Source organism: Sinocyclocheilus rhinocerous, unplaced genomic scaffold, assembly GCF_001515625.1.
Source record: "Sinocyclocheilus rhinocerous isolate Xijiao unplaced genomic scaffold, SAMN03320098_v1.1 scaffold4019, whole genome shotgun sequence".
Classification (NCBI taxonomy): Eukaryota; Metazoa; Chordata; class Actinopteri; order Cypriniformes; family Cyprinidae; genus Sinocyclocheilus; species Sinocyclocheilus rhinocerous.
Window position 1 is genome coordinate 142,983 of NW_015661870.1, and position 20,749 is coordinate 163,731.

A 20,749-nucleotide genomic window follows, 5' to 3' on the forward strand; every position below is an offset into this window, starting at 1 on the left:
TTTTTTTTTTCTTCAAACGAAGCATTAACACATGTTAGACTGCACCCCATAAACACAATCAAGCCTAGAAAAAACCCAGTGAACCACCCCTTTAAGTCAAATTTAGTCCACAGGTTTGCTTGTATGAGTTATTAACCTGTTTCAGTCTTAGTATAAAGGCCTGTTGAGTATTTGGTGTGGAAATTGTGATAAACATTTTAATTTGAATAAATGGTTGTTAATGCATTTGTTTAGACCAACATGAATATTCACATGCCATCGGTCACTGAATTACCTTTTTTTTTTCATCTCACTGGCAGACCAATAAGATTTGTGCTTTTGGTCACATGCCCAGAGCCGCTGCTGTTACTACTTCTTTTCTAAAAGTGCCACCTACTTTCAGAGAGCAAGTTTACATTTTCCTTCAGTTTTTTTGCACATTGGTCTGAACAGACAAATCACATGTGAAAATCAGACCAAATTTTGGTTCCAAATATTTGTGTCAGTGTGAACAGGTATTGATTTTCCCTGCTGTTCTTGTTTGTAACCATGTATTCAGAATGACATTTGTTTATTATTAGGTCAAACTTCCTCTACAGATTTACATGTCAAATAAGGTGATATTCAAATATGTACATTCTCTATGTTAGCCTCTTTCATATGTAAACCACCTTTTGTTTTTTAATGACGTCTTTGGGTCTCACATGCATTTTGTTTTTGTTCCTGTGGTTTGCCGTTGATATTTGTGTTTTGTATGCTTTTCAGGACATTATTGCTGGTTTTCTGTACAGTTTGCTGATCCTGGTGGTCTTCAGTCCTGCTCTGGACATCATCGACACCTTTAACCGCTCACATCCCTACGCCCCGCTCATCATCATCTCACTTCACGTAGGACTAGGCCTCTTCTCCTTCACCTTGGACACCTGGAGCACCTCACGCGGTGACACCGCCCAAATCCTGGGCTCTGGCGCGGGGATCGCCTTGGCATCCCACATCAACTACCACCTGGGCCTTTTGCCAGACCCACCTGCATCCATGTTTCCTCTTCAACCCCCATCTTTCACCCTCAGCCTGATCGGACTCTGTCTACTCCGCTTTCTCCTCGGTGTCATCATTCTCCTGGCTACCAGAGCCATAATGAAGGCTCTCACCATCCCGCTCGTCTGCTGGCTCTTTGGGATTCCCAGCGGCGACGTCCGGAAGGCCAGGCAGCACATGGAGGTGGAGCTGCCGTATCGTTATATCGTCTATGGAACCGTGGGGTTAAATGCGCATTTTCTTGTGCCTTTCCTGTTTGCACGTGTGGGCCTGTTGTGATTAGGTGGAAGAAACACCTATTCTTTTAGCCAATAAGAGCCCAGTTGGACTGCAGAGGCAACTCTCTTCGAATCAGTAATTGGATGGAACTAATGCCGATCATGTAACTGACACTGTGCTACACCTTCCAGATGCTCCTTGAATGCATTTTCCACCATTTATACTGTAGTTTTATCAGATTTTCTATTCAAAACACCTATTTGATGTTGATCCAGAGATTATTGCCCTTTTCTATGCAGTTTGCATTGCATGTATAGTACAGTAGCATATCTATCAGATTCTATTCTTATCTAAAATCCTATGTTTTTTTGCAAGCAATACAGCATTTTTGCTAATTCTCAAATTTTATAGGACTTACGAGTAATCTTTTGGCTAGATTTGTTCATGCCACAGTAGGTGGACTTAAACTCTTGCATCAAGAGTTGATTGAAATCTCTCTTGCGAAGATGTGACTCATGCAAATTAGCGTGCAAAATCTCTGCGACGCTTACGAATTGGCTGGAACTGATGCCAGCAATTTATATTTCTTTTGTTTGCGAGATTTGAATCTGAAATCTCAAATGTTAATAGAAATGGTCAGTGTTGGGAGCAGCGCTGATCTTTGTGGTAATTTTTGTTGCAGTTGATTGAGATGTTTAGTTTTTGATCTAAAGAAGGTTGGACTATTCTCCAAAGACTTATAGAAACCTTAAACGGATAGTTCATACAAAACGACAGTTCTGTCATTTTACTCACCCTCAATATTTGACCTGTGGTGCAGAAGAAAATATTTTGAGAGATGTCTTCTTGTGCATATAATAGAAGTCAATGGGCTCTAATGTTATTTGGTTCTCAATGTTTCCAACAGAGAAAGTAAGTCACAGGTTTGGAATAACAATATTGTCAGGGAGTCTGGCTCGTAATCAGAATTTTATTAGATCTTCAATCTCAGTCTGTTTTTATTCCCTGTAAGTTGCTGCTTAGAATATGGTACTATATGTGTGTGTAAATATGTGCGGCATTATTGATCGCAAAGAAAAGCGACACTAGACTAATAAATGTTTTCTCTACTAGCATTTAGCGGTGTGCTTTCAGTCAGGTTGAAACACAAGGTTTGCCACTAAGCCTATGAATAATTCTGCCTTCTGATAGTCAAGGTTGTGTTTGATGTATAGTTAAGATGAATTTGTGGTACTGATTTAAATGCACTGTTCCCAGATTGCACTGCTCTGCTGCCTGCTGTTGTGCGTGTTGCTGCGATGGCCTTATAATAGGTCAGGCTTGCATGACACTGCTGTGTGCGTGCGTTTATACTCTTCCTGTGGCCTTGTGTGTCTTTGTGCACATGTTAGTTCTTATTTTTGCTGAAAGAGAAGCTGGTTTCCCAACTCCTCACTTCTGTAAACAAGATTTTTTTTTCTCTCTGAATGATGAGAAAACCAGCTATTCTTCTCAGTGCAGAGCAATGCTGACCTCTGATCCTTCACCTAGAACAATATAGATCTGTGTAATTAATTTTAAGGTCAGAGGTTATATGGAAGAGACAAAGGTCGGAAGTTGTATTTAGGACAGAATATGAGAAGGAGATTGTCCTTGGTGAGCATTGCTTTCTGGACCAATTGTACTGCGTGATTCCATAATAATTGTGTTTTTGGATGGCAGTAGATAGATTTTAGCATTTGTTTTCTCTCAGGCCTGTGTTCTAGTAATCTGTCATGTGTTTATGACCAAGTATGAGTGCTTTCAGTAGTTGTAAGTCCATTATGTAATTTTCAGCCCCGCACTGAATCTGTAGGATTTTCAAAAGATTGGATTGCATATCATTAAAAAAACTCAACACATGCTGTAGCCCTTTCTTGTTTATTTAATATTTTTATAATATTTTAATATCATTTGAAAACTATTTAACTACAAAAAAACGTAGTATTTCCAGGTCAATTTACCTAATTTTCCCATGTCTAAATTAAAACAACTCCACTGTAATCAGCACCGAATGCAGAAAACGGCAGCAGAATCTGTGTGGTCCTGCTCATGACCTAGGTTAAACTCCTGAGAAACTGGCCCAGTGGTGAAGTTTTCATTTATTTCCTTTGATTTGGTTTTCTCTGGTTTTCATGAAAATAACATGGCTTATTCTGAATAAACAGATCCGATTTGGATACCACACAGTGCCTTTTATCTAAATCTCTGCTATGTTTGATGAGACAATTATTCCCATCTGTTTCTTTTTCATTCTTCTTTCTTTCATCTAAGTAGAGCATTTGACAACCTTTAAACTAAAGTGGAACAGATCAGAATGGCTGATTGCTGCTCAGTCCATCCTGGTTCATCCAGTGTTGTTTTTTTAAAACTACAACTACTAAAAATAAATATAAAAATAGAAATTTTGCCCTGGCAACTAACTGAAATTAAAGAAGTTTTAATTGGAGTATTAAATTACTAAAACTGACATGAAAACAATATATTTAAAAAAAACAAAATGAAAAAAGCACATAAAATTAAATTGAAAACTGAAAATATAAAAACAAAAGCTAACTCCAAATATTTGTAAATACAGTCATAATAAATATAATACTAAAATAAGACTGGGTTTGTCTGTGATCAGCTCTACATCTTATGTTTACTATTTTTCAAACAAGAAAAAAGATTGCATGTTAAATATGTCAGTTATCCTCTGTTGGTGTTCGGTTTGCTGTCATAACCATTTCATAAATATATTACAGAAACTTAACATTTGTCTCATTTGAACAGACACCCTCCCATTGCTTCGGATGTTTATTTCAGTGTAAAATCAGTAGGATTTTTTTTTTTTTAATTTCTGGTTGTTTGTTTTGCTACTTATTGTGTTTTTCAATTATCATTTTTCACCAAATGTGTCCCAGAAGCTTTGGATACTGTATGTGTGTTTGTGTAAAATGTTATTTTGGAGCTCTGATTCTCATGTGTTTATTAATCTGGGTCTTTTTGATTTCCTTTTTAATGATCTGTAAATACGGATGACTTTGCCATCTCTTAATATTGTGGGAGGCATTCTGAAAGTGTTAAGAGCTTGATGCAGATCCATTGTAAAACCTGCAACTATGAAAAATATCCCATTTTAAAAGTGTAATAAAATGAACATTTAGACAAAACAAAAGTCTCCTGACCATCCAGCACTTGACACTGGAAGAATTGCACTCCCACAGGGCTAAAAACATAATGCACAAATCACCAAGAATTCAGTGTTATAAGGAGACCTATGCCCCTATGTTAATAAAATGGCTTGTTATAGAAGCTTTAATTTTTTTTCATAGAAATTTTTATCTGATGATCTTTGTTACCTACATCATTACGTTTGAATATTATGCTCAATAAAAATAAAAAAGGCTATTACTTTGGTCTGTTTTTGAAGAAAAACAAATAAAGAAATGGCATCTTATTAACAGAATCATATGGCTGGGTTTGATAAGCACACATTTGCTCAGTCATTGTTCCACAGGACGCTTAAGTGTTCCTGCTGAGATCAATGATTTTTTTTTTGTTTGTTTATTTATTTGGATCCCCATTAACTATGCCCTAAAGCATTGATAGTCTTCCTGGGGTCCACACAACACTTAACATTCATACATTATTACATACATTAAAAAATAAGAAAATAAAAAGTTAAATACATTCTCCACATTCCAAAGCATCTCTATAAACATTTCTTCCACCCTTTTTAATATCTATAACACCTACTAATATAAAAAAATGTATTGCTCATTCAATTAATTCCTACATCTCTGCCTTTTAAAATCAATTTTCCGTGTTATCCTAATTAATGAAAATGGTAAAAGATTCCATGATTTCATTACCCTAAATGTTACTGTATGTTTAAGAAAATTAGTTTTAGCATTAGGGAGTAGAAATATTCTACCCTCTGTTGCTCGTCTAGTAGCATATTCATGTGACTGAACATTAGATTGTAATTGATTATACTGATCCAATGGAGTTTTTGGGCCCGTTTACACCTGGTCATTTCATGCGTTTTCGCTTGAAAACGGATATAAATCCGATCTTCAATTCCCGCGCTATATTTAAATTTAACAGAGTTCACGTCAACGAAATCAAAAGATAAGCGCTGCATTTTATTAATTATCAGCTCATTTCAAGACCAAAGACCGCAATAGGTGTGCGTGCGGCATCAGCACTGGAAAGATAAGTTTGTCTTGTGATATGATGCGATTGAAATTTTTCCTTTCTCTTTGAAGTGTTACAAGCTCTTGGTGCATAAAGAAGATCTGTAAAGTTGCGAAGACTAAAGTCTCAAACCCAAAGAGATATTCTTTATAAAAGTTAAGAGTCAAGCAAATGACCGGCTTAATCCAGCATCCCAGCGTCAAAACATACCTAACCAGCATATGCTGGTTTTTTTAACAGGGTAAACCGCATAAACACATTTCATTACATCAAATACACAAAATAATGTTCTTTTTAGCAACATCATATGACCCCTTTAATGAAGATGATTGTGTTGACCGTCTGCGTATTTTGTTTCATTCGCAGCAGTTTGCACGTCGGCTTGCTGAAGAGATACTCAGCTACTCGTCCGCGGCGATGTGTGTTGCATTAGCGCAGTCATATCTGACTATAATGTCATATAGCCTATAACACGCTCTCACACGTTTATTATTTGAACATTTTGAGAGGAGTAAAATATACATATGTGGTTTCAACAGCCAGATGCATTTACACTTGTCCAGTTTCGTCTGGAATGCGGCCCAGACCACCTCCTGAAGTGGTTTGAGCGATCGGATTTATATCCGTCTCGAATGCGTTTCGGAGGGCATTTACACCTGGCCTTTTCACGATCGGATAGCTATCCGATCAGACAAAACGCATGAAGTGACCAGGTGTAAACAGCCCGTTAAAATGTAAAACCTTCCATGTTGATAACAGTATTGCAGCAATCATCCTATCTTCCACTGTTAGCCATTTAAGATCAAAGTGCATACTATTAATATTTGTACCATACGAACACTGGAGGATTAATCTCGCTGCCTTATTTTGTACCAACTGAAGTTTCCTCAAATCCTTTTTTGTAGCATTGGCCCATATTATCTGACAATAGTCCAGCTGTGAGAAGAAGAGTGTCCAAAATTATTTTCATTATATCAAACGTAAAGTAGGCTATTGTCTACATCTCCTTACTACAGCTACCACCCTTCCCATTCTCTTCACTATGTTCTCAATATGCTTTGACCATGACAATTTATTATCCAGGGTGATACCCAATAGTTTTGCTTCCTTAACTTGCTGAATAAGTGTTTTATTTATATATAATTTCAGCTCCGGTTTGGACCGTAGAAAATAATGACAGATTTCTCTGTAATGCCTGAAATATTAATGTACATGTGTGAGCATGTTTAGCCAGATTTGCCCTGGCAGTTCAGGTTACAAAAAAAAAAACTCTCTTCTCTTTTTCATTTCACTGTTTAGTGTCACATAAGATGTAATTATTAGTAAAAATGAGCTTATTTGTGTTCATCCAAAATACTGAAACACATGGCTTTTAGTATTGTACAGTATTTCACACTAGTTTCCACAGACCTGGCTAAGGGTTAACCCTGTAAAGCCTTACATATGAAATAATAGAAAACTTTTTAAATGGAACAGTTTATTAAAACTTAAAAACTAGTTTTATTAAAACTAGCCAAAATATTTTTTTAAAAGCTTAAAAAAAAATGCATCTGTTTTATGCTTTGTATCATATTTGATACATCAGACTTGTACAGCTCAAATATGATATGGTGAGAGTTCATACTCAAGGAAGAAGAAAAAAAACAGCTCAATTTTATTACAGAGCGAAAATATTCAATTTAGTGCAGCTATTATTTATACTGCCAAAAAGTAAAGATTAAATTCTCATAGCTTGTAGTGTAAATCACTGAGATCCTTATAACTAATATTATATACAGAACATAAGTTCCAGTCCAGTAATGATCAAAAAATATTACTAATATTATAAAAGTTTATAAATATTATAACAGTCTTATGTTTAATTGATAAAAATCACAAAAGACGTGTACCATGACCTGAACATATACACTGTCCAATCAGACAACAGAAGGCATGTAGTACATTATGAACAACCGTTTTTTCAGCACAGTGTTGATCATGTTGTTAATTTAAAGGCCTTAGAAATGCATGCATCAAATAACTTAAAAACTAGTTTTATTAAAACTAGCCAAAATATTTTTTAAAAAGCTTTTAAAAAATGCATGTGTTTTATGCTTTGTATCATATTTGATACATCAGACTTGTACAGCTCAAATATGATATGGTGAGAGTTCATACTCAAGGAAGAAGAAAAAAAACAGCTCAATTTTATTACAGAGCGAAAATATTCAATTTAGTGCAGCTATTATTTATACTGCCAAAAAGTAAAGATTAAATTCTCATAGCTTGTAGTGTAAATCACTGAGATCCTTATAACTAATATTATATACAGAACATAAGTTCCAGTCCAGTAATGATCAAAAAATATTACTAATATTATAAAAGTTTATAAATATTATAACAGTCTTATGTTTAATTGATAAAAAAAAAAAACAGCTCAATTTTATTACAGAGCGAAAATATTCAATTTAGTGCAGATATTATTTATACTGCCAAAAAGTAAAGATTAAATTCTCATAGCTTGTAGTGTAAATCACTGAGATCCTTATAACTAATATTATATACAGAACATAAGTTCCAGTCCAGTAATGATCAAAAAATATTACTAATATTATAAAAGTTTATAAATATTATAACAGTCTTATGTTTAATTGATAAAAATCACAAAAGACGTGTACCATGACCTGAACATATACACTGTCCAATCAGACAACAGAAGGCATGTAGTACATTATGAACAACCGTTTTTTCAGCACAGTGTTGATCATGTTGTTAATTTAAAGGCCTTAGAAATGCATGCATCAAATATGTTACCCTAGGCTTTACAGGGTTAAAGACTGGTTGTTTTTGTTTGCTTGCTGGCACAGGCCTGTGTGAATGCATACCTACTCATCACACACCGAACACTTTAATACACACCTCTTTGCTTCTCATATGCACTCAGTCACAAATACACTCAACTATAAGCAGTCAGAAAAAAAGGTTTACTTAAGTTTTATATCTTATGTCAAATGCTCATGTCAAGGCCTTGCTATTTAATGTTTCTTTGGGGTTCTCTCATGCGTTCCCCTCTGGCTAAAAGAATACAAAAGGACAGGATTTTTGGAAATATGATCATAAAGGTCAACATGGGCCTGCTGTACTGCTCAAGTCAGCAAAATACTTCCTGTCCTCATCTGATGACATTGCTGATTGTTGTTTCAGATGGCAAGTTTCACTCCTGTTTGTGCCCTTTGGGAGTTTAACAAAGGCGACAGGCGGACAAAGGAAAAAAGCATCTTCTATTCTCATCACAATGATACCCTTGTTACATTATACTCTTTCACTCTCCAATATAAATGTCCCAGTTATTTCCTCTTGTTTAACCTTCTCTAATAGTTTTTGAAAACAGTAGAAACAAATTTACAGCTGTACTAGGTTAAAATTTGTAATTGAAAGGGTTTCTGGCAAATTACCATATATACAATTGGTTTTGAAGTGATTTACAACGAATTTAACATTTGAATATATGTTATGGGATTACAAACAAACAAATAAATCGTTGCCAGGCGTGCATTTCATAATACAGTGAATCACTGCCATCTAATGGCGGCAAAGCGCTGGATAGTCTCTGTTTCTTACCTCTTGTCATGTTAGACACGAAAACGAATAAATAATGTGGCTGTCGTCGTGTCTCAGATTTAGAAATGCTTATGAATTACAGTTCTTTTAAGTTTTACAACAAATGAAGCAAGTGCATCGTAAAACGTGTCCGTTGCGGAACTAATGTTCAGCGTCACTGTGTTTCCGGGGAGAAGCTAAGGAGGTGGCACACTGATGTCTGTCAAATACGATCACATGTGAGTGTTTTGTTTTGTGCAATAATTTGTATCGATTAAATACAAATATTTACTAATTTTACTAGTTTTATTAATGATCAGTATGTTTTGAGTACTTTAGACTGTGAGATTTCTACTTTGTTGCTATGTCTTATCTATTTGTTTGTCAGGTTAACTTGTTTACACTTATTATGCAAAGAAACAGTCTAACTCTAATTCATCTCCTTGGCTGTCATGTTTTTAATTATAGCCGTGATTTTGACAGTAATTCTGCATCACTTTCCAGATAACCGAGAAATAATTGTTTTAACCTGAGTCATATCGGTTTAGTGATCTCTAATGATTTATGTGTATCGTTTAATATGAATTTTGAGTTCAAACCACTGTGTCCTTGATCAAGACCATGGGTTTTCATGTTTTTCCAAGTGGTGTCCATGGAAAAGTTTAAAGAAAAAGAATGTAAAAAATAATAATAAGTAAATAAATCAGTAAATAAAATGAATACATTTAAACTAATAAATGTAATTATACGAATAAAAAAATATATTAATCTGATTTAAATGAATAATAAAACAGTACAGTACTACAATGAGAAGAAAATGATACAATAATGTAAATTTTTAAAAAAAATATTTGTAATACTAGTTTTTTTACAGTATAAATTGGGACTTTATATATAAAAATATATAGATGCTATTTAAATTTTAGGATGACAGCTTGAGGATGATCATATTTGGGGGTCCGTGGCACTTAAAAAAATTGAAAACCCCTGATCTAGTCACTAAACAATGACTTCTTACGTCTAGTAAATAGTACAGTAAATCAGTGGTTCTCAATTAATTTCACTTCAGGACCCAGATTTTACATCATTTAGCAACAAATCATAGTCCTTAGAATTAAACATGTAAATATTTTAATATTAACATGAACTGTATGATTATGCAAAATAACTGCTTCATAAAATGAATAAGAAAATTGTCAATCATGTTTTTTATTAGTCTCCTGTGTCCATGGTTTCATTCTCTCAGCAGGCAATAATTTGCCATGTAAAACACAAATCTGTCACCAGTAGAGAACCTCTGCTTTAGGTCACTTCAAATAAAAGCATCTGTGAAATGACACTCTTTTCTTTTAAGGTGCCAGAGTAATTGGTGACGATGATGGACACTCTGGAGGACACCTTTAGGACTCTCTCCATCACCAGGAGGCTGCAGCCCAGTGAGGCCACGTACATTTTGGAGCTCTCCTGTGCCAGCAGTGGGTCAAATGTGCTGGCTGTGTGCTGCTCCAATCACTCTGTGCACCTGCACAGCAGAGAGACGCTCCGCCTGGTGGGTGACTTCCATGGTCACACGGCTCCTGTGTGTGGGGTGCGTTTCTCTCATCTCTCCCCTCACCTGCTGTTCAGCGGCTCCGCCGATGGGACACTGCGGTGCTGGGACGTCCGGCGGCCTGGTTCTGATGCCACCCAGGTGTTCCGCAGCGATTTGACACATTCGTACCTCTCGTTTGATGTGAGCTGTAGTGATCGTGTGCTGTGCGCAGGCACGGAGCAGGTGGGGGAGGACAGTTTTTTAGTATTCTGGGATGCCCGTATGGTTCGGGATGGAGGTGAGATGGGCGGTCTGCTGGGCGTTTACTCAGAGTCACACAGTGATGACATCACTACGGTGAAGTTCCACCCACGGCAGGCAGACCGCTTGGCTTCTGGAGCCACAGATGGGCTTGTGAACGTGTTCGATCTGAGTCTGGGTGGAGAGGAGGATGCTCTTGTCACCACCTGTAACTGCAATTCCTCTGCAAGCTCCCTCTGCTGGACAGGTAGGCAGCAACAACACACCTGACTGAGCAATCCAAACTATATAACAGTAAAACTTGAGCAGTATTTTTTTTTTGTCAAAATGTACACGAAACAGAGTTCCCTTAGTCATTTAAAATATCAGAATATTTCAATTTTGATGACCAGGCCTGTAAAACACTTCCATGTTTAATTTTTTTTTAAATATTAATATTAAAAATATAATAATAATTATTATTATTATTATATAAAGATTTCATGCTTAGCTATTAAATTGTGATGACCAGGCTTGTAAAATGCTTTTTTTTTTAAATATTAATATTAAAAATATAATAATAATAATAATTATTATTATATAAAGATTTCATGCTTAGCTATTAAATTGTGATGACCAGGCTTGTAAAATGCTTCTTAAGATGTTTTAAACATTTCTATGACATTGAAATGTTTATATAATCATAATAATAATCATAAAGAATATTTTTTCCTGGTATGCTTAGCTATTAAATTGTAATGATGACCATGCCTTTGATGACGATTTTTACAAATTTCTATGACATACTACTACTATTACTACCACTACTACTACTACTACTACTACTAATATATTCATATATTCAGGGTTTTTTTTCTTGGTATGCTTAGGTGTTAGATTGTGATGACCAGGCCTGTAACACTTTTTCAAAATATTGAATTTAATAATAAATAGGAATTGGTATGCTGTAAAATAATCTGCTACAAATTATGCAGTCACTTTTATGTAATATATATGAATATATATGTTATTTTATGTACATTTTTGTAATATATGACATAAAATTTATCAATAATAATAAAAAAACAATTATATAAATAATATACATTTTTGTAAATATGGAAATGTAAACAATAATAATGATTTTTAAAATGAATTCACTTGATATGAATATAATCAAACAATAACAACAGGCAAACTGATAATAGTATCGAATATATACTTTTTTTTAGCTATGCTTTGCTGTAAAATATTTAATTGACTAAAAATGGCCTTTTCTAAGTACATTTACTTTCAGTTAATTGGATAAAATGTGTGGGAACCCTGTAAGCATTTGCATATTCAGATTGGCTATTTAAGATGACATAACTATTTAAAACGTATTATTATCAAGTAACAAAAAACGGCTGAAAATGTGAGTTTCAAATTCTATTTGAATTAAAATGTTAAACATCACCAAATTTGTACTCCCCAGAACCCTAAACTGTCATTTAATTTCTTCTATTAACAGGCAAAGATCTTGACCAGCTGCTTTGTCTGACCCATGATGAAGGGCTCCACCTGTGGGACGTGGCTCGCCCAGACAGCGATGACACTCTGACCCTTCTGAGTTCGGCTGATGCTCGAGCACTTGTCCAGCTCCCTGATGGAGCCTCGCTTGAGTACTTTGTGGGCGGTACATGGCTGTCAGATGAGGAGCGTATTCTGTTAGTGGGAGGGAGTAATCATGGAGAGCTCCACCTCCTGGACTGCAGTGGGCATGGTCTGAGGTTCATTAAATCCCTCAAAGGGGGTCATTCAGCTACAGTGAGGTGCTTCCAGTGGGATGCGATCAGTCAATCTCTGTTGACGGGTGGGGAGGATGGCCAGTTGTTGCAGTGGAAAGCAGGAGCAGAGGAAATCAGTGTGGGGAAGAAAGATTCTCTGAAAAGCATCTCCTCCATGCAGCTCAAAACTAAAGCTCACAGAAAACAAGCTATACAGAAAGACCGCTCAAAACTAGCATGATTACATCAAGAGACAGTTGACACTGAAACAAATCGGTTATTTGACAGAATTCTCAGAGAAATTGCAAAGTGCACTAAGCTACTTTGCTCTGATGCCTTTGTTTTCACAAATGTAGGGATAATAGATAAAGATACGCTTTATGGAGACTAAATTAGAATCTTCTGCCTTATAAAACGTATAGCTTATTATAGACATTGGCAGAATTTAAACAGTTTTGTGGTTTTAAAATGTAAGTTGTGAACAAATTGCTACATAAGAATTACAACTGTTGTTTGATTTGTCCAGCAGATAAACTCTCATCTATGTGGTAGTTGTTGTCCTTATGTAAAACATTACATTTCTTGTGTTTTGTTTGCAACATGTGTTTTAAAAGTGTTTCATAAGATCACCTTTGAGGTTAAACACATGACTTGAAAATGAAAAAATTGTCTTCTGGGTTTCAGGACTACAAACTGAAGCTGTATTGTATTAAAGGAATAGTTAACCCAAAAATGAAAATTATCTTAAATTGTACTCACCCTCAGGCCATCCAAGAGGTAGATGAGTTTGTTTCTTAATCAGAACAGATTTGGAGAAATTTTGGTTTGAACTCTCATTCTGACGGCACCCATTCACTGCAGAGGATCCAAGCAAGTGATACAATGCTAAATTTCTCCAAATCTGTTTCGATTAAGAAATAAACTCATCTACATGCTGGCATGAGGGTGAGTACATTATCAGCAATTCTTATTTATTTATTTATTTTTTAACTATTCCTTTAATGCATGGGGATTTTCTGGAATATCTTGTCTTAAATGTTTTTATATGTACCTTGGAGGGCTGCATCAGCACCACTGAGATACAATGTCAGAATCACTTTCTAATCAATTATGCAAAGTGCAACCATAATCACACCATGTCTGCATTCTTTCTATGCAAAGGGTTTACATTCATGGACAAAAATGGTGGTTATGTTCTTAGCAAATGCATTTGACAAAATCATCTGTCAAGAAATGTATGTTTTGTGTTTTTTGTTACTTTTTAGCATGGACTAACCCATAAGAACTTCTGAAATTGTAAATAGAAATAGTTTTTGATTGTTTTTGATCTCAAGAGCTGCAGAATTAATTCTACAACTTCATAATCTCTCATTTTATCCTGAGTTTTTTGTTGTTGTTGTTGAATCTCATTAGTGATCTTGAATAACTACTGAGTGTGCTTTGAAATGCAAATGTGAATTTTAAACAGGCGCGTTTGTCTCTGAGATTTATGAGCTCCACAGTGTCACGCACTTTTCAGGGTAGCTTCTAGTTTTCAGTGTTTGATTCTCTCAGTGTAAACACTGAGGATGAGAGTCCAGCTAATAATTCTGATGTAATGTAAGCCTGGTGAGGTATACTATGCTGAATTCAAGACATGCCACAACAGGACAGCCCTGTTCATTTGTTCGTATTCCATCGATCGGAAACTGCCCACCATCAATAATATTCAACAATGTCGCAGAAAGTGATGTGAATTCGGAATTTGGCATCTAGCACAAGAAATGACTGCTGAGAGACAAACTGAGAAACTGTCAATTGCGTGGTGTTTGTGGATGCTATGTGTGTTGTAAATGCCCTTAAATATACAGTAAAGAATTACGGTTTCAAATGCATACATTTATCTGAATTGGAAGCCACCATAAAATCCCCAGCAAGCAACTGTCATTTATTTATTTAATTTCTAAAACGCATTAATACCACTAACGTTACATCATTTTTACAGTTTGGTGCCTTTCAATCCCCAATACAAGTTATGGAATTGCAGATTTATATATATAAAAAAAGTAGTATGCTTCTAATGGGCTGGTTAAAAACAATAAATGTATTTTATTACTCGCTGCTTTAGGTCTAAGCCTCAAATTTCACAAATTAAAAAAAAAACATTAGGCTATATATTCACTGGACTAAGGTAATTTATTCACTTTAACATGTCCCCGTTTATGATGAAACATAAGTAGGTTTCATAAATAGGTTTCATTTTACAAACCTTTCAAAGCCCAGAAGGCACTGAATCGTAGCAATGACACTATTGTTTGAACTTCAATGAAACAGCCCAGAGCGTCTCTGTTGCGTAATCAGCCATTCCCTGTGTACGCAATGACGTCGGTGCCTACGCGCGCGCTCTCGTCACTCATTTCCTGAAGCATACATGAAACCATAGCCGAGAGTAAAAGATGCCATATGATCCTGATGCTCGTGCGATGTGCTGATAGTTCACGCCAGGTGTGCTCTTCTTTGGAATGAGACGCTCCTCATATGGGCTGGGCTCTTATACAGGTTTAACTTCATTCCTGAAGAGATTGATTATTTCCTTTTCTTTTTCCCTGTCCAGACTGTCGCCATTCTGAATAAAGATGCATTAGTGCTATGAATTATTTTTGTTCTATTCAGTTCATTTTTATTTGTTTAGTGCTTTTCACGATAGATATAGCTTTAGAAACTGGTTTCTTAATAAACTTAGTATTGGCAAAGTGTTCCAGATTTTAATATTAATTATATAGTTATTTTACTACATTGTAACAAAGTACATAACAATTAAAATAGTAGATCAATAAGACAGAATAGTAAGGTGACTCTCTTTCCTACTCGCACACACCTCAACCCAACTTCTCTATTCATCGTTAGAGAAGCCTAGAGTTTTTCCCTCCCATGCGTGGTGATTGACACCTACATCGTCCAATCATGTTCCGAGGAATCTTCAAACTGACCAATGGCGTGGCACTGTAGGCCCGAACCCGGCCCAGCAGCCTAGAGCGCGTCCGTGTTATGTGTGCCATGGACTCAGCCCAGTAATATTGACGATAGGGCGAAAAAGGGACCGATATTCCCTAATAAAACATATTTTCTGGATTAAAATAACATATTAACGCGGTGTGTGGACATAAAGAGATACCTGGGGATGTTCGTATTTCAGCTGGATCCTTTTCTATCGTCGGAAATTTGAGTGTTTGATGGGATTATTGCTGTGGGTTTGGCAGTTTTTAAGGCCAAAAACCGATTTTGTGTCTTTCTTTTTCTTTTTCTGCTGCTTCAAGAGGCCTTGAAGGAGGAAAGACGGTTAAAAACACCCAAATCAGCTCCTCACATCGAAAACATCAAGGTAAATAAAATATTTGAATGGTTTTTGCCTATCCTGCTCAAGTTTAGATCCGGTACGTTTTGGTGTTTCATATACCAAAGTAAATATGTCAAATAAATGAAGTTAAGGTCTAAGAATACTTTTTATACAGAGTTTGTTAGGGGTTGTGTACCTAAAGGGGAAAAAATGTAATCATGCTTTTTATATTTCTCACACATGTCTGACTGTAAAGCAACATTTGAATGGGTGTATGAGTGAAAATCCTTGAAGAAAGCTTGTTCTTCATCTGTTTTTGTTTTATTGGTGTTCTGGAATGCAGTAGGTCTTTGTCAGCTGCTTGTGTGTGTGTGTGTGTGTGTGTGTGTGTGTGTGTAAATCATTAGGAGATCATGAACCTGCATCATCTGCACTCATATGGACTGTAGAATTTCAGAGGTTTCCACTTTTTTTTCTGTCCTTTTTGAAGGAACCACAGTGCCAAATTGCTCTTGTGAATCTCCAAACTTTGTGTCTATTCATTACGGACTAACCCACCAAATACAAGTTGTTCTGATCACTACTCCTCTATTCTTTGCCAACTTCTTGCTTTGGCTCAGTGGCACTGTGCCTCTGTGCCCTGTTTCCATGGTCTGGTTCATTTCAGCTGCCTGGCAGTTTGGCAGTTGCAATATCTCATCACCAACAACAACACATACATCCCACGAGTGGTTTACAGTAGGACTGGTTGTTTTGGGTGACCTTCAGTCAAAACCAATGGGAAAGGTTATCTCTAAATACCTGGTTATAGAGATTAGGGCCAGGGCATCAGTGGCAGTGTGTTTTAGCTTAATGGCGGGGCATGAGTGTTTCGTAGATTGTGGTTGCTGGGTTCACTTCTTTGTCAGTCAATCCAGTGGTTAAGCCCTGGGATGTTTTTATACCTGCAGATCTTTATACAGGGCTGGATCGCTGAACAGCATGGACATTTGGGATTATCTCTCACTATATCATAAACTAGCCCAGTTGCACTGCAATAGAGATTGCTTGATTCTATCTATCTATCTATCTATCTATCTGTGTAGACAAAGATGCATTTTGTGCTAAGGTTAAAATGGGCTGAGTAAGGGTTTTAGTTTTTTTTCTTTTTTTGCAGAAGTTTGTTGTCGGTGTCTTGGTCTCATACAGAAATCTCAATGTGAATGTCAAACCAGGGTGAACTTTATAACAGGAGAGGAAGGAACATGGATATTTTTCCTGCTCTCACCTTATCATTCTTACAAATTTTTATGTCCTGGTCCTATTTCACTCCACATTATATTTCTTTGCATAATTACAACTTTTTTTTTTTTTTTACAGTAATTAAAATATGTATGCATTATTTTCATGTCAATTAAGTACTTTTTTCCTTTAGTTTCTCATAATATAATTTTTGCTATTACAGTAAAAACGTTGTAATATAAATCTTACATATGTTGGTAGTATTTGGTGCATTTATGTTGATTTCAAGGTTGATTTAAGTCACTGATTCATTTAAATGCAGCAAATACTACCAACACGTATTTTTTATTTATGTTTTATATATGTTTTTAAAATAATTTATATCAGTTTTTGCATTGTGATAATGAGATTTATGGTGTAAATGTGCTTTACGCTTTTTTTTTTTTCTTTTTTTTTTTAAATAATCGCACAAAAATCGTGGGTGTTTTTTTTTTTTAATCAAATTGTTTTGTTTTTCTTTCTGTTGATTTTGGGGTAAAATGTGACTTATCTCAGCTTTGGGACATTCTCAGAGTCTTAACCACAATGACTGCTTGTGTTAATTGATTTCTGCTGACCTTATGTGTTTTCGTCAATGTTCTCTTGTGCGATTGTTGCTTGCATTCATTGTTCTTGTACATGAGCGAGAAGGTTTATTCCTTTTACAGGTAGTGATACTGCCAGGCCTGTTGTTTCTGAGAACAGGAGAAGTGGCTCAGAAAAGGGATGACATTGTTTGTGGTGGGCTGCACAGTGCAGCATTATGGGATGTCATCAATAGACGTTGGCAGCATCTCACTCGTTTGATGGCTGCTAATTTAAACCTCTCAGACTGCAATATCAAAGTGCTCTGAATAGTCGGATTAAAGACCACACTGGTTTTGGACTGTCCAGTTCAGATAATCAGTTGAAATTTACTTTTCTGTGCAAATTCATTTGTGTCAGCTCAGAGATTTTGCTTTCAAGAGACACAAAATAACTGAGTTCAGTTCTACATCTATGACTTAAGCTTCTTGAGTTCCACTAGCATGATCAAAGGAAATTTTAGGTGGTCTTTCTCTCCTTCTCTGCTTCCCTGGCCTGTTGTTTTTATTTTTTCTTTCTCATTCTACCTGTTAATTCTGTGTGTTTATCTGCTTTAATATCATGCATGTAATTTAAGCTGACACCAATAGACCTGTGAAAAAACCTGATCCAGACTTTTTTGGTCAACAGAATCCTGCTGTGTTCTACACACCTCCTTTCATCAAAATAGTTTTTTTTTTTTTTGCTTATGAATTTGTTTTCATTCTGTTTTATCTTTCATCGCAGTGTGCATTCCTGCCTTTATTTACATCTCCTGCCTAGATTTTCATTTTACCACCACATTTCCTTCCTATAGCCATTTGTGGTTTGTTTTATAATTACAGTTGCTTTTGAATTGCAAACTTCTTTGTCCGAAGGCATTAAAACAGGTCTGGATTTAGTGCTGCTTACACTGGACCTGCAAAACACAGACATAATGAAAATACACACACACATCACTGATCTGAAGACCTCAGTACAACTAATGGCTGTTTACGGTGCTGCTGGAGAGCAACTTGACATACTCTTTTATCTTGTTTTTCCACTACACACTTAAATATCTGGAATTATTTAATCCATCATAGAACACTCCTGCCAGGTTCCTACAGAATCTGAGTTCACAGATATTGTTTTCTTTTGTGTATGTGTTGTTTTGCAGGAATAACTCGCTATTAATCATTATGTAATTATGTAGCCTGATTACTGTCAGTGACATTAGGAGTGTGTTTACCTGTAAATATTTTGGTTCATAATTAATTACTGAGTGCCTTGCAAATATTAGACTCGAGATGATGCAAAATATGTTTGTGTTCTCTAATTGTATTCATCTAAAAACTTTACAGAGTGATCATGTTAATGACTAACAAGCAGTTGTTTATAGCCATAGCAAATTAAATGAAGACGATTATGGTCATTATACAAACATTTGGTAGTGTTTCTTTGACTGTTATATACTTTCATTCATTACTCAAAATCTGGGCTCTTATACATGCACAACCCACTAACTAAATCTGTAGCGTTTATGACTGGTAAGTATTGTCCCAGCATTTCTGTGTAATTTTAAATGAAGATCAAAAGCAAAGTCAAAACTTGGAGACACTTCATGTAGGGTTGTTTCCAAACAAAACAGAGCAAATGAATCCATTAAAAATGGGCCGTTCCTTAGCATTGTTAGCAAAGTGAGCCTGGTGGCAATGGTCACTTCAAGGAAGTATTTTTAAATGTTTGTGATCATATGATCGTGGGAGGGGATTTATTTTGAAAGCTGAGGTTAAGATCTTATGTTGGACATTATAACCCTCAGTTGTTCTCATTTGCCCAAGGACTATTGATGGGATATATTTTTACACATACCACAGAGATGCACATGTAATTTTGGTGCAATATTAGATCCCCCCCAAATATTTGCAAAATGCACATGCTGATGCATTTGTTGCAGTGTTGATGTGTTGTCTTACACACCTTGCTCTCTTTTTCCAGGGCTATGTCCTCCGCAGCCACCACGCCTCCATCAGTGGATAAAGTAGACGGATTTTCCCGGAAGTCTGTCCGGAAAGCCAAGCAGAAACGTTCTCAGAGTTCCTCACAGTTCCGCTCTCAGGGCAAACCAATCGAACTCACACCTCTTCCCCTGCTCAAAGGTGACTCACTCACGATTACTAAATGCTCTCATAACCACTTCTGCTCTGAAATCACTTGAGCTCTGAAAGTCCCTGATTCAGAGTAGAATGTAATTCTGATTCAGACTGCTTCAGTGGTCTATAAAGCTCTACAGTAGAATAAGAATACAGATTTGCTGTAAATGTAGCATTTTTCTGAGGTCTCATGTGTGAACCGGACTCGTTGTCAACACGCTAGTGTTGTTTGCTTTATTAGATTAAGTTGTTCTTTAATAGTTATCATTTTTTTTAATAGTTATCATTTATTGTGCATGTACACACATTCTTTGTGTTTGGTTCATGTGTTTGTAAATGGAAGGCACTATCCCACATTGCATTGTGGATATGATTTCTCTGTGTGGCTGTGTCCTCTAGTTACACTACTGTTCAAAGGTTTGTGGTCTGTGTGTTTTTATAAGAAATCTCTCATGCTCACCAATGCTGCATTTATTTGATCAAAATTACAAAATTGTCATAATATGAAGTATTATTGCTAGGGATGCTCCGATCGATCGACCGGAGATCGGGATTTGGCCGATAATCACATTTTATGACTCGATCGGTACTCACTACACTTACGTCTGTGGTGCGTTACGGCTAATGCTTGTGTTTATACCAGCCAGCCGCGGCACGTTTCTGAAGCAGCTCTCTGCGCTGCTTGGCTAAAAATAGTCTTTTGTGAGTTGTCACAGCGTGGAGGACGGAACAAAACCTCGTCGGATCCGTAAGGTATAACAGTAACATAACACGCTGATTGGGGGTTGCTTTTAAATGAACATTTATTTATAAAACAAAATATCTTCTTTGGCCATATTAGCCTTCTCAATAGCATTAACACAGGCTTTACTCCTTTCAATCTTTATCTGGGGCCCGCGGGCCAAATGCGGCCCGTGGATGAATT

At 36.2% G+C, this 20,749-nt stretch overlaps 3 protein-coding genes across 6 annotated transcripts in view; all 3 read left to right on the forward strand.

Moving 5' to 3' along the window:
• Positions 1 to 8,515, forward strand: part of LOC107726595 (sphingosine-1-phosphate phosphatase 1-like) — a 30,684-nt gene extending 22,169 nt beyond the window's left edge. Inside the window, exons 3-4 of one of the 2 annotated variants that reach the window (XR_001638283.1) lie at positions 745 to 2,177; positions 8,505 to 8,515. Coding sequence is in view for 1 of the 2 variants with exons in the window: in XM_016536240.1 (XP_016391726.1) it covers positions 745 to 1,296 (552 nt within the window). In the remaining variant the exon portion in view is untranslated. Of the gene's footprint in view, positions 1 to 744; positions 3,669 to 8,504 lie in introns of those variants that run through there. The other variant, XM_016536240.1, reaches the window with a different exon arrangement.
• A 664-nt stretch (positions 8,516 to 9,179) lies between these two features.
• On the forward strand, positions 9,180 to 13,312 carry wdr89 (WD repeat domain 89). 2 transcript variants are annotated; one of them, XM_016536232.1, is made up of 3 exons: positions 9,180 to 9,251; positions 10,367 to 11,051; positions 12,294 to 13,312. In XM_016536232.1, exons 2-3 carry the CDS (start codon positions 10,388 to 10,390, stop codon positions 12,788 to 12,790), a joined length of 1,161 nt encoding a protein of 386 aa, XP_016391718.1. In that variant the 5' UTR covers positions 9,180 to 9,251; positions 10,367 to 10,387; the 3' UTR covers positions 12,791 to 13,312. The 2 variants fall into 2 exon arrangements, with proteins under 2 accessions (XP_016391718.1, XP_016391719.1); XM_016536233.1 differs by lacking the exon at positions 9,180 to 9,251 and adding an exon at positions 9,327 to 9,354.
• Positions 13,313 to 15,542: 2,230 nt separating this feature from the next.
• ppp2r5eb (protein phosphatase 2, regulatory subunit B', epsilon isoform b) overlaps positions 15,543 to 20,749 on the forward strand; it is a 31,263-nt gene continuing 26,056 nt past the window's right edge. For both annotated transcript variants that reach the window (XM_016536239.1, XM_016536238.1), the window contains exons 1-2: positions 15,543 to 15,910; positions 19,670 to 19,830. In XM_016536239.1, the coding sequence (XP_016391725.1) occupies positions 19,674 to 19,830 (157 nt within the window). In that variant the 5' untranslated portion in view covers positions 15,543 to 15,910; positions 19,670 to 19,673. The remainder of the gene's footprint in view (positions 15,911 to 19,669; positions 19,831 to 20,749) is intronic.